This window comes from Danio rerio, chromosome 19 (assembly GCF_052040795.2).
Source record: "Danio rerio strain M-AB ecotype USA chromosome 19, GRCz13ab, whole genome shotgun sequence".
In the NCBI taxonomy this organism is placed as follows: Eukaryota; Metazoa; Chordata; class Actinopteri; order Cypriniformes; family Danionidae; genus Danio; species Danio rerio.
In genome coordinates this window covers 18,456,847-18,469,441 of record NC_141039.2, presented here as the reverse complement: position 1 = coordinate 18,469,441, position 12,595 = coordinate 18,456,847, and the positions used below count along the sequence as shown (strand labels likewise).

Genomic DNA, 12,595 nt, shown 5'->3' with positions numbered 1-12,595 from the left:
ATGGTTTGTTGAATGCATATTCGACTGGACGTCAGAAAATCAGGAAAAAATCATATCGATTTATATTGTTATAAAACGTAATAGATATTAGCAATGTTTCATATATTCGTTAACAAAGCGGACATTAGCATCTTGAAATTGTAGTATTTATTCTACCACTATATGAGACCAGAAGAGACAGAAATGTAATGTCGGAACTTTTAATCGCGCGTTCTTGTTTCTATCCGAGTTAAATAAACGCTGAACCGGTTTCCTGTGCGTTACACGCGCGTATGCAGGTTAAACTAAACATTGTTTGAATAATCAACGTATCTTAAGGTAATAAAACACAATGGAAACGATTTTAGAGCAACAACGTCGATACCATGAGGAGAAAGAGAGGCTCATGGACGCTAAAACAAAGGAGATGCTGACGAAAAAAACAACGGTAACTTGAGTTAAAACGATGCTAACGCTATAACAGCATTACCCATAATGCACATACAAACCTAGTATATTTAACTCAATACGAACTTTGTTAAAAAGTAATAGTTAAGATGGGAAAATATTTTTATAATCGACGAATTTATTTACGTTGCATTGTTGGTTTCATAGTCCGCTATAGTCCTCTTTTTTACTAACGTTAATGTAGATTGGTAACGTTAGCGTTACAGATGTGTATTAAACCAGATTTCCTAGTTTGTTTCTTACTATAAAGGTTGTATTATTTTAAAGCTTTATTGTTCAAATTATTTGGATGATTTGTATATCTGACGATTGACTAATTTTATTTGATATCTTTTATTTTTATTAATTTTGACAGTTTACTTTTAAGCGTGACGTCGTTAAGTTTACATCAAGTCATTTGCGTGAACTAACGTTAATGTTCTTTTTCACGGCACGAGTTTCACAGTGAAATACAGTATTTCCATTAATAACTAGGTTTTATTGCTGTAATTATTTAACGTAACAGTTATACAAAATAAGGAACATTCACTTTTTTAACATAGCTTGCCTTGAAATATGTTTTATTCGCATTGGAATTATAACTGCTGTATATTTTCTTTGTACACTCTGCTCATTCAAAGTTTGGTTGTAATCACTGCTATTTGTCTATTTAACGTTTACTTTTTCAACAGCTGAGAGACCAGATCAACTCAGATCACAGAGTGAGAGCCATGCTGGATGTAAGTTTCCTTTGTTCCGTTTCATTTGTTCATTAATGTCTTTGGTTTCCTATAAAGCACTACTTGTTTATTTAGCAAAAAGTTTTTTTTGACAATTATAAACGCTTGCACTATTTTGAGATGTCCTTGTTGTAGTGTAACCAATCAGTTATTAACATTCAGTTATTACATTTGTTTTTATTAGTGCAACTTTTGAAATGTTGCTATCAACATAGTCTTAGTTGCTGACAAGACAAAACAAATAAACAAACTACAGATTAACTAAAAACAGTTCTCTAAAATGCAATTGAAATGTTTTGTAAAGAAAACTTTGTCACATTTGTGTTAATTCATACAGAGATACATGGAAGTGAGTGCAAACCTCAGAGACTTGTATGAAGACAAAGATGGGTAAGGCAGTCTTGATGATATTTGAGTCTTTATTAAAATATATCAGCATTATTTATTGATTGATTGATTGTGTCTGATCAGTATGAGGAAGGATGAGCTGAATGCAATATCAGGACCAAACGAGTTTGCAGAATTCTACAATCGACTCAAGCTAATCAAGGAATTTCACAGAAAGCATCCTAATGAGGTAGACAAAGGGATCTTTCTTTTACTGTCATTTCTGTTTTGTCGTTCGAAATACTCAGTCTTTGTTGTGTCAATTTCAGATCTGTGTGCCCATGTCAGTGGAGTTTGAGGAGCTCATGAAAGCCAAAGACAACCCTAGCGAGGAGGCACAAAGTAAGTGAGAATAAAGAGTCCACTCTGAGGAACACATTTATGATCAACAGTTCAAATATTGAGGGCATGTCAGAATCCTTTCTGTTTATACAGTTAAAGCATTTAACAAAAACTCTTTTGTCTGTTGGTGTTGAATCTAAAATTGTTATTGTTTTCATTCATGGATTGAATGACACTCGAGTGTTCTTTATGTGATTATAGACTTGGTGGAGTTCACTGATGAAGAGGGTTATGGGCGATACCTGGATCTCCATGACTGCTACCTAAAATATATTAATCTAAAAGGAGTAGAGGTACAGCCTGACATCTTTGAATTGATTAGCTCCAAAGAAGTAAACCAAATGAAAGTAAACCTTTTGTGCTTCTGTGTCTTGCTCTTTTCTAGAAACTGGAGTATGTTACCTATCTGTCAACATTCGATCAGCTCTTTGACATTTCTAAAGACAGGAAGAATGCTGAATATAAGAAGTTGGTGAAAGTATTTTTTTTTTTAAATCACACAAGTCTAAATTAAGCTTTAAAATAATTTTGAAATTGCAATATGACTTAGTGTTTATAATTAATCAGAAAGGATCTAAATCACTACCAAAAATGTACATCTTGTTAGACTTCCCAGAAAAACAACATGTGAAAAAAAATGTGTATTTGTTCTTCTGCTTATAACTATGCCTATAATTTGAAAATAAAATATTAATAATCCTATTCAACTAATGACAAAATTGTGGATCAGACCTGTGCTTGTTGCTGTTTTAAGTTGGCATATAGCTAAGCTTTGATCTCATGGCTCTTTTGTTTTGGCAGGTACCTGGAGATGTTGTTGGAGTACCTGCAGGAATACACAGATCGCGTCAAGCCTTTGCTGGATCAGAATGAGCTGTATGGAAAGATTTTGGCAGAGTTTGAGAAGAAGTGGGAGACTGGAATGTTTCCTGGCTGGCCGGTGGGTTTGTATTCCTATATGGTTACATCTGCATTCATAATGTAATCAGGTTTTTCGGAACATCCGTGACTAAAAAAGAAGGCAGATAGATTTGATGTACTGATAGATCAACGTTGGAGCACCATGTTTCATTTGTACTTGTGATTAACCACCAAAAGAGAGGAATATCATTCCCCAATTACAGATCTGTAAAGCATGTTTTGATTAGTTTTTTTTTTTTTTTTTTTTGCTCTAGACATGTTGTAAAAACTAGCCTGCAAAGACAAATCATCTAATAATTGTTGAGATGTTAAATCAGATGAATTTCACAACAACATTGTGTTCTACTGTATCCATCTAAAAATGAACTAGCAGACATAAAAAAAAATCGGAATACCAAATCCCACCCTCAAACATCAAGTTTATATTAGTATATGTTAAAAATGGCAATTTTGTACACGGTCAAAATGACAAATTGTGTTAAATAAGTCTTGTGAATGGCATAAAATGTATATACTCTTTTATATACAAGCTGTCAAATTTAATAGACTAGACTGATGGACATTTGCTGAAAATGGTGAAGAAACGCTGAAGCACTGCACCTGACTCTTGTATAACACTAATTTAAGTTAAGAAAATGTTTTTTTTTTTTTTCCCGCCGCTGTATAGCAGAATATACTGTCACATGAGGCATCATACCATACTACTACATGTTAACGCTAGGGTTGATCAATTATGTACAATCTAATAAGATGTTAAACTGATTTGTTCTGCTGTATTACCTTAATTTTTTTGTGCATCTAAATGTTGTTTTCTGAATGTGTTTATTGCAGAAAGAGACAAGTAGCGCACTGACTCATGCTGGAGCTCATTTGGATCTTTCTGCATTCTCTTCCTGGGAGGTCAGTTTCTCTGTTGTTGTCTATTAATATTGTGACTTAGTTTTATTTACTATTGTTCACTATTTATTATTGTTTGTTAATGTCTCTGTTAATGGAATGTTGCATGATTAGTAATGTGTTTTATTTTTATAGGAGCTGGCGTCTCTGGGTCTGGATAGGTTGAAGTCTGCTCTCATGGCTTTAGGCCTGAAATGTGGAGGGTGAGCAGAAATATACTGTCTCTGTTTAGTTTTACATTTTAATAAATTACAAAAAAATTTCCTGTTTCCCGAGTCTGTATGTTATGTCTGATGCTAGTTATGAGATTAGTGTTTTTTCGTTGTAGTACACTAGAAGAGAGGGCTCAGCGTCTGTTCAGCACCAAAGGCAAATCTCTGGAGTCTCTAGATCCCTCTCTGTTTGCCAAAAACCCAAAAGCCAAGGGACCGAAGAAGTAAGTGTGTCCGTGTTTGTGAAAATGAATAATACTCTGTGATCTGATTTAATAGTGTAGAAAAGAGTCGCCAATTTACAAAATATATATTTGTTTTTTTCGTTGCGTTTGCAGCTCTGGAAGTATTTTTTGCTTGTTAAATGTAACTTCAATATTTTGTTTTGTGTCTGCAGAGACTCAGAACGCAACAAGGAGTCAGCTTTTCTTGAAGCTCAGATTTATGAATATGTGGAGATCTTGGGGGTGAGAAGTCTGTCTGCTTTTGCTTTTAGTAGATTTTGTGGAGAAACTTTGTTATATTAGAAATAATTACTTGTTTTTGTTTGTTTTATTTCAGTGTTTTTAATGTTCTTCTGTGGTAATTCCTGATTTTGGTGCAGTGACATCTGCTACAGACTATAGATGATACCTCTGTTGTGCAAATTCTTAAAGCTGTTTTGTTTTGTGCCTTGTAGGAGCAAAGGCAGCTGAGCCATGAGAACGTACAGAGAAAGCAGGCACGTACAGGTGAGGAACGTGATGAAGAGGATGAAGAGCAGCCCAGTGAGAGCGAGAGTGAAGATGAAGATAATGAGATCATATACAACCCCAAAAACTTACCACTTGGATGGGATGGAAAGGTACAAATGATTTTATTACAGCATAATTTCAAGTGCAGATGATCTATAGTGGCCTAAACGTATGCAATCTAACACATAAGGGACTGTAGTATTCATTAAGATTAGTCCTTGATAAATGTTTATAATGTTTGTTATTACATGTAAAAAAAATCCTTCTGTATCACAGATATTACATATAACCTTGCCTTGTTTGTTGTCTTTAGCCGATTCCATACTGGCTCTACAAGTTGCATGGTCTGAACATTAATTACAACTGTGAGATCTGTGGGAATTATACATACAGAGGACCTAAAGCCTTTCAGAGACACTTTGCGGTAAGTTTTCAAGAAAAAAGCTCTACAATGGTGGATGTGTTTATTCTGGTGTTTCATTTGGCTCTACTTTTTAGTAACAATGGTGATTTTACTCACTTTATTAACTTTATTAATGCAGGGATAAACTAATAAAAATAATTAGTCAATGCTACCTAAAATGCTTTGTATAAGGGGTGTGTGATATGACTATTTTTGATCGTGGATGATGAAATTGTCTGCTTTTGAAGATATATTATGGTATCATACTGCAGTGCTCATTTTACCTGTTGCTACACTGGCACCTCTGTCTCATTTTAGATACTGTACAACATAAATTCACATCAATTATTATTCAGTGGTACAGTTACACTCACAACACGTATTCATATTGTCAAAAGAATGTTAGTTTAGACACGCAGGTCCAGGGGTGATAGCGTTCCGGCACCACGCCGGATTTCCGGCGTACTGTGGCTGCGGGGGGAAAAAAAATCAGGTTCACGGATATTGATCTGTCATTTCTCTAGATTCACAGAATTCACTCACTGCTGAAAGCAGCGGATTGGTTTTTATTAAGTGCCATTTTGTGTGCTCGTGAATCATCTTTTGAGTGTAGACGCCATGTAAATAAAAGATTAATTGTGTAATTTAGAGAGCTTTATAAATTATAACGGATCTTTGTGAGATCTCTATGAACTAAGATTAGTGACGCTTTTTAGTGATAATAAGAGGAGCGTGCTTTGCACTTTCCAGGCTATAATCCATTCAGAATTTGTATGAAACTTTCGTTTTCGGCACATATACGCTGATATGTTTTGAATGATATCTGTATATTTACGCTGGGATAATTCTCGAAATAACGGTGAAGCAATAGACGGGACAAAAATATATTTCCCCCTTCTCCTTAAACAACCTAGTGTTTCAGCTATGAAATAGTTCAGTTTTGTATGTATCCTAATGGCAAAGTGTTTATATTTAGTTTCGTTTTTTATTATTTAGAAAAACGCTTATTTAGAAAAACGTTTGGAGCATTTTTTATTCGTTAAAAATAAGTTTTTTTAACGAACATCGCCCAGCGGAAGACCATCATTGTCTGTTTGATCAGTTTGCCTTCTCAGATCATCACGACTTGCCTAAAATAAAAGATATAAAACAGTTCAAGTATAAAACAATGGTAGCTTAAACGTTAAAGAATGTGTGCTATTAGGCGCATAGTTTGCTTATAAAAAGCTTGCAGGACATCGAGGCGCCAGAGCAATCACTTGCATTTTTTCAGTGGGAGCAATTTAAAGTTATCCGTCATTTTGCTCACAAAGTACGAGTAATACATCAAAAAACATTACAGCGTTTTTATAAAATAAAGAAAACCAAAATCATGCGCTTTCTGTCGTCTGGTTTTTGAACAGGAGCGCGTAACAAAATGAAGCAATATGCCTCACAGACATAATAAATATATTTATAGAAAGCTTTAAATTATTACTTAACGAAATAAAACAAATCGAAAACAAAAAACTCCTTCATGTAATCCGTAAAGATGAATTTCTCTCTAAAGGCGAGTCCAAGAGGAGATTGCCAGTCAGGATCTTTGCGACACTGACTCAGAATAAGTAAATAATAAATTAAAATAATAAATAATAAAATAAAATAATAAAAAATAAAATAATAAATAAATAATTAAGATATGTCCTTACTCTTTCCTCGACACATTCATTGTTATTTGTTTTTGCCGGTGCTTGGGGCGAGTTTTAGCTTATTGTGTGCGCTTGAACGCGGATTCACAGTAGCAGTTTTAACATGGAGTGACACGACTTCTGACGTACAGATGACACTGGCACAGTCCGGTTTTCCACTGTCATGTGTCACTCGCTAGTGGCATGTGTAGTGACCTGTGTCACTCAGAGTGTCGCGCTGCATGTCACTGCAGTGACATCGACACCCGGCGAAGCTTATGACATTAATTAACACGAGCAAAACCATATTTAATCATTACGCGACTTTTAACCTAATTTATCGCGTCGCAAGTTAGTTTATTTGCTGAGCTACTCCACAATGTTTTAATTTAAACGCATTTATTTTATGTATTCGTAGTCATACTTCCGTACGTAATATAGTCATTTGACAGTACATGTCAGTCAAATTTATTGTGGCATGCTTATGTATGGGAGGGGTTACACTTATCTGTTGTACTGTATATTATTGCATCCTGGCAGTTCCTTTGTTCCCTACAATATGGACTTCTCTATGTTTTTAATTAATTCATTTATTTTATTATTTAACTTATTTTCATTTTAAGGTATTTTAAATAATATCCTTTAAAAAGTTTTAATAAAATGCATGTTGAAAACTCATAACATATATGCATGTAAGATAACAGGTGTCATTTGCCTAATGATTTTTAAATATTAAAGCAAAGAGACTTATAAGATTAATGTGCTTATAACGTGCTTATACTGACACCTACTGGCACATGTCACAAGATCACTGACACTGGCATGTGTCACTGACATTACTGGCATGTGTCTAAAAAGAGCCACTTGACAATAATGATGATCAGGGTTACACATAGGCTGTTAATATATTTGGGCCCAGGGGCCCACAAGTTATGTGTTAAAAGTGCGTTGCATACATAGTACCCCCACCCCTACTCACCTCAGGGGCAAGGAAAAAAAGTTCAGGCTCAGGAATTTTTTCCAATATCAGCCCTGCAGGTCAAATATAAACCGCTAACTGGTCATTATTTTGAGCACACACACTTAAGGAAAATGATACACACTTGCCACTGCAAAGCCAAAATCAGCACATCATTATAGGTCTAGGTTAACGTGTTTAGGCCCCGTTTACACTAGTGCAATGGTTCTCAAACTGGTTTGTGTACCACTAGTGGTACGCAGGCTTCCTTATAGTGGTACGCGGAGGAATGACATATGTCATCTACATGCTACACACATTTAAAAATTGATCTAAAATGATGTATATTATATGCCATATATGACATGTAGCCTATATTTCTGAGGTAATCTGTGCAAAGGTGTAGCTGCTTTACTGGGCCTACTAAGATACTGTATTTTAATACTGCTCATTTTGGTGGTACTTGGAGAGACATTTTTCAAGGGTGGTACTTGATGAAAAAAGTTTGAGAACCACTGCACTAGTGCATTTTAGTTTTAAAATGGTGTTTTAGAATAAAAACGATCCACGTCCACACCAGCATTTCACCCAGCGTTTCTGAACAACTCTGTCTACACCAAGCCACTGAAAACGCACATCAAGTGACCACACACACACACACTCTGACATGTGCTGCACTGCAGCATATCTACCCAGATGAGAGCTGTGCTCGTCGGACTATTCTTCAAGGATCTACCGCTGGATCCAATCTCACTATATTTGTTGAACGTGATATTAACTCATCTTGTTGTCTGTATCTAACAACATATTTCCCAACATATTTTTTGAATCTATTACTTGTTCTCGGGTAATGTGTTTTGGCTGAGCGCAAAGATAAGGTAATAATTTATGTAGTGCTGTCAAAATTAACGCGTTAATGCATGCAATTAATTTGAAATAATTACCCCGTTAAAAAAATTAACGCGTTAATTATTGACTGCAGACCGGGCAGTTTCCCGCTGGGTTGACGTACTTTTTGGGCCGGGCTGATAATCATCTTATGATCTGATCGGCCCATAAAACACTTAGCAGACTGTCATGTTTTTCTTCCCTAAGTGATTGACGAGCTGTCACACTCCTGTGTGCTGTCACGCTCTGAAAGTAAGATGTTTCTTTTCTGGACAGAGCGGCCATGTGACAATCTGCAGCCCATTGGTTCTTTTCTTTATTGACATTGGGCTGAGCCAATCACAAACTTCCATGTTGGGCTCTGTGTAAAGTAGGTGTGTATTTATCAAAAAAAAGTCGAGAGTCACGTCTGTTTCTTACGCGCGAGAGAGCAAAAGCGGCCAGCATTTGCCTTTTCGTATCTGCATTCTGCACTCTGCAGCGGGGCACATATCAATATATTCCTATCTATTCTATCTAGTTACCTATCTGTAAGATGCACTCGGTCAGAAGACAATTGCATGATATATCATGACATTGTGTTTTTGATCATCAGCATGATGTAGGCTTGTAGTGAAATAATATTTATACAATATGGTTATAATGATTTATACATGACCAAATTAGTGTGCAACTAAGGCAGCTTTTTTTACATTAACTTTTGTAGTTCTGCCCAAACAAATATTTGTTGCATTTTCTAATTGTTTAAATACATTTGATTGACAGTGTAAAATCTTTTAGCTATGTTTGATGTTTCATTGTTAAGTTAAAAATATTTTTAGGGTTTCTGATACATTGCTTTTATTGTTTATCTTTATTTTATTAATTAACATCAACTGTGTGCGACAGCAGGCAGCTTTTGTCATGTTCATTATTTATTAGGCTCCCTCAAAACACACAGGTACACACATTTCCAGTGTGGATTATAATTTTATTATAATTATAAAAAAAAGTTTTTAATTTGTCAACTCTCGTTATTTCCTATATATGGCTTTTGTGCTTTTATAGAGTGGGAGTTGGTAAACATATTCAAGGGCGTGGGGTGATGGGGAGCATTTTGATTGATGTAGTGGGCTGCTCTAGCCCAAAACGCCAGGGCCGATTATTTTGTTCCAGTCCAGCCCTGCAATTAGTACAATTGTTAGTATTTAATACTTTTAATTTTACTAATACTTTTTTTTAATACTTTTTAATTTTGTTTATTTATTTTTTTAAGCGCAATTAATTAGTTAATTTTTTTAATCAATTGACAGCACTAAGTTTATGTAACTACATACATTCTGTATATTGACTGATTGCTTGCCTTTATTTCCTATTATGTATAAAGTTATTGTACACTATACTTTTATAATGGCCATTATTGATTATTAAAACTCAGATATTCAGCAAAAGAGAGGGTATTTTTACTGAAAATGAAAGGAGGCTGTAATGTTATTTTACAGCCGCCATTTACTCACCCTTGCCTTGTTCCAGAGTATTTTATTTTTCAATTAAGCACAAAAGAAGAGATAGTAAAAAAATGCTGAAAACCTGTAAACATTGACTTTGTTTTTTCGTGCACTGTGAATGTCAGTGGTTACAAGATTCCAACATTTTTCAAAATATTACACATCCACATTCTTTCAAATTACAGTAATAATCATTAACTAATAAACAATAAAATAACAATGATAATTATATATGACGAATAATCATATGATTAATTAAAATAATTAAATGAAGAATAAATGAATATAAACAAGTGAAAATAAAACCACACAAATGCAGAATTGTTTTCTTGAAACAACACGCATAAGTTTGCTACAAGAATTCTCAGATTCTTAGTTAGATTGTTTAACATGTTGTGCGATACGTCAATATATTGATTATTGTGACAGGCCTATGTTGTGCAAAGGTATGATATCATAGACAAGTATTTTCAAGTTTTAGAATATGTGGAGAATCTGTGCTTTTACTCTCATTTTCTAAATGTTTTATAAAAATGCGTGACAGGAAACCAAAAATAAGAGAATACAGAAGGTCTATGTGTCAGTTTGTCTATTTTTCCCTGTTTCAGGAATGGCGTCATGCTCATGGTATGCGCTGTTTGGGCATTCCTAATACAGCCCACTTTGCCAATGTCACCCAAATTGAGGATGCAGTATCCCGTGAGTATACTAGATCATAAAATAATTGTGTTTGTGTGTAGGAATGTGCTTTATGTATTAATGTTATTCATTTATTCAAAAGAAATTATTGCTCTGTTTAAATCATATGACTTAACTATTCTCTTAAAGAATTTATGTCTAACAGTATGTTTTCAGTAGGCAATTTTCAATGTTTACAATAGTTTAAATATCGTAGAAAAATCTAGCAAAGCCCTAATCGTGTTTTTCCATGGCTGATTCAGATTTTTTCTTTTAACAAATTGGCCAGTTCTATACTGATATTACATTTTTACAAAATGTATTTATTTTTTTTCCCCTAAAAACTAGAAAAAGAATGTTATGTGAGCAAAATGTTTATTTGCTTTATCACAGGCTGAATCTGTGATATATTATTATTATATTGGGTAGTTGATGAATCAGTAGATGATAAATTGTCATTTGTTACTCCTAAGAGAGCAGACTATATGCTCTAGATTTTCTAAAACCAGATAACTGTCACATCTAAGTTAGATTTTTTTCTTCTTCTTTAAAAGAATGAAAAAATATTCTGGTAGAAATCAAGCAGAAAAACGTTTATTTGTTATTGCTAAGATGTAAGGACCTCATAAACCTAAATTAGTAGAATTAATTAAATAGAATTTCAAATGCATAAAAAGATGAAGTATAAAGTGGAAATGAGGATGGATCATTGAATATGGGTGCAGTGAGCTGTGTTATTTTTATTTAACTTGCTTGTAAAGTAATTTTAAAACTCTTTCGCAATAGTACATATACACATTGTAATTTCAAAGACAAATCACTGAACCCAATAAGAAGTCGAAACAAAATGTGAATAAAAAACAATGTCAGTTAATAATGCATTGTCATCATTTCATGATTGGTCAGTATTTCTACATGTAACATTAGAGACCCATCTGGATGGTTATTTATATTTAATTGTTTGTTTCTCTGCAATAGTGTGGTCAAAACTGAAGTCACAGAAAGCATTGGAGCGATGGCAGCCTGACACAGAGGTGGGTGATTCTAAAACACCTTTTGTCTTGCAAAAGCTTATCTCTGGCTGAAGCTTATATTGTGTTTTTATCGATGACTTGATCTTGATCTTAAATATCCAATATCTTGATATTTCTGTTTATTATTTCTTGCCCTTGCAGGAAGAGTATGAAGACTCCAGTGGAAATGTTGTCAACAAGAAGACTTATGAGGATTTGAAACGACAGGGACTGCTGTAGAGTCCTTAACAACATACACATGAAATTTGCGCAATGTAAATACTAAAGCACATGTTTCTTTCAGTCATAGTGAATAGAGCGGTGCAGAAATAGCAATAAAACCTGGAAGAGTAATTCGCTGTGTGTTCCTACAGGTTTCTAGAATTGAGTTTATCAAGTAATATCTGTGGTAAGCATAATGTGATGATACTTTAGCGTTTTGCTTTGCGTTGTGAATTAGACACACTCATATCAAAAGGTGAATCTTAACGCCGTTTTGTATCTTTTACAAAGGAATTTGTTTCTAAAAAGTAACTTGAAAGTTTGGTCATGGGTTTGAGTAGTTTGCATTGTAGAACAGAATGTTAAATTATTGTTGAATTGTGTACCACAGGCCTTTTTATTGACTGGTGATCTTGTAAGAACCTATTGAATTAATAATTTGGGTTGTGATGTCATTTCTGCATCACTCTTACATTCAAAGATTTGTTTCTCTAGTTTGTGTGAAATGTGATTTATCTTTTTAATCTGATTGTACGTTATTATTGTTATGTCACATTTTCTTTTGGGATCTCATACATTAGACAGATACTTTCGTTATTCAATAAATTTTAGTAAATGGA

General features: G+C 34.2%; 1 protein-coding gene across 3 annotated transcripts; it reads left to right on the top strand.

Annotated features, from left to right (window-relative positions):
• Positions 1–203: 203 nt before the first annotated feature.
• Positions 204–12,595, top strand: sf3a3 (splicing factor 3a, subunit 3). Of its 3 annotated transcripts, none has more exon segments than NM_001004289.1 (17): positions 204–427; positions 1,119–1,166; positions 1,504–1,556; positions 1,638–1,743; positions 1,823–1,895; positions 2,097–2,188; positions 2,281–2,363; positions 2,697–2,835; positions 3,648–3,716; positions 3,849–3,916; positions 4,042–4,149; positions 4,323–4,392; positions 4,605–4,769; positions 4,973–5,083; positions 10,671–10,761; positions 11,719–11,774; positions 11,916–12,574. In NM_001004289.1, coding segments are annotated over 17 exon segments (1,506 nt in total). In that variant the 5' UTR covers positions 204–331; the 3' UTR covers positions 11,994–12,574.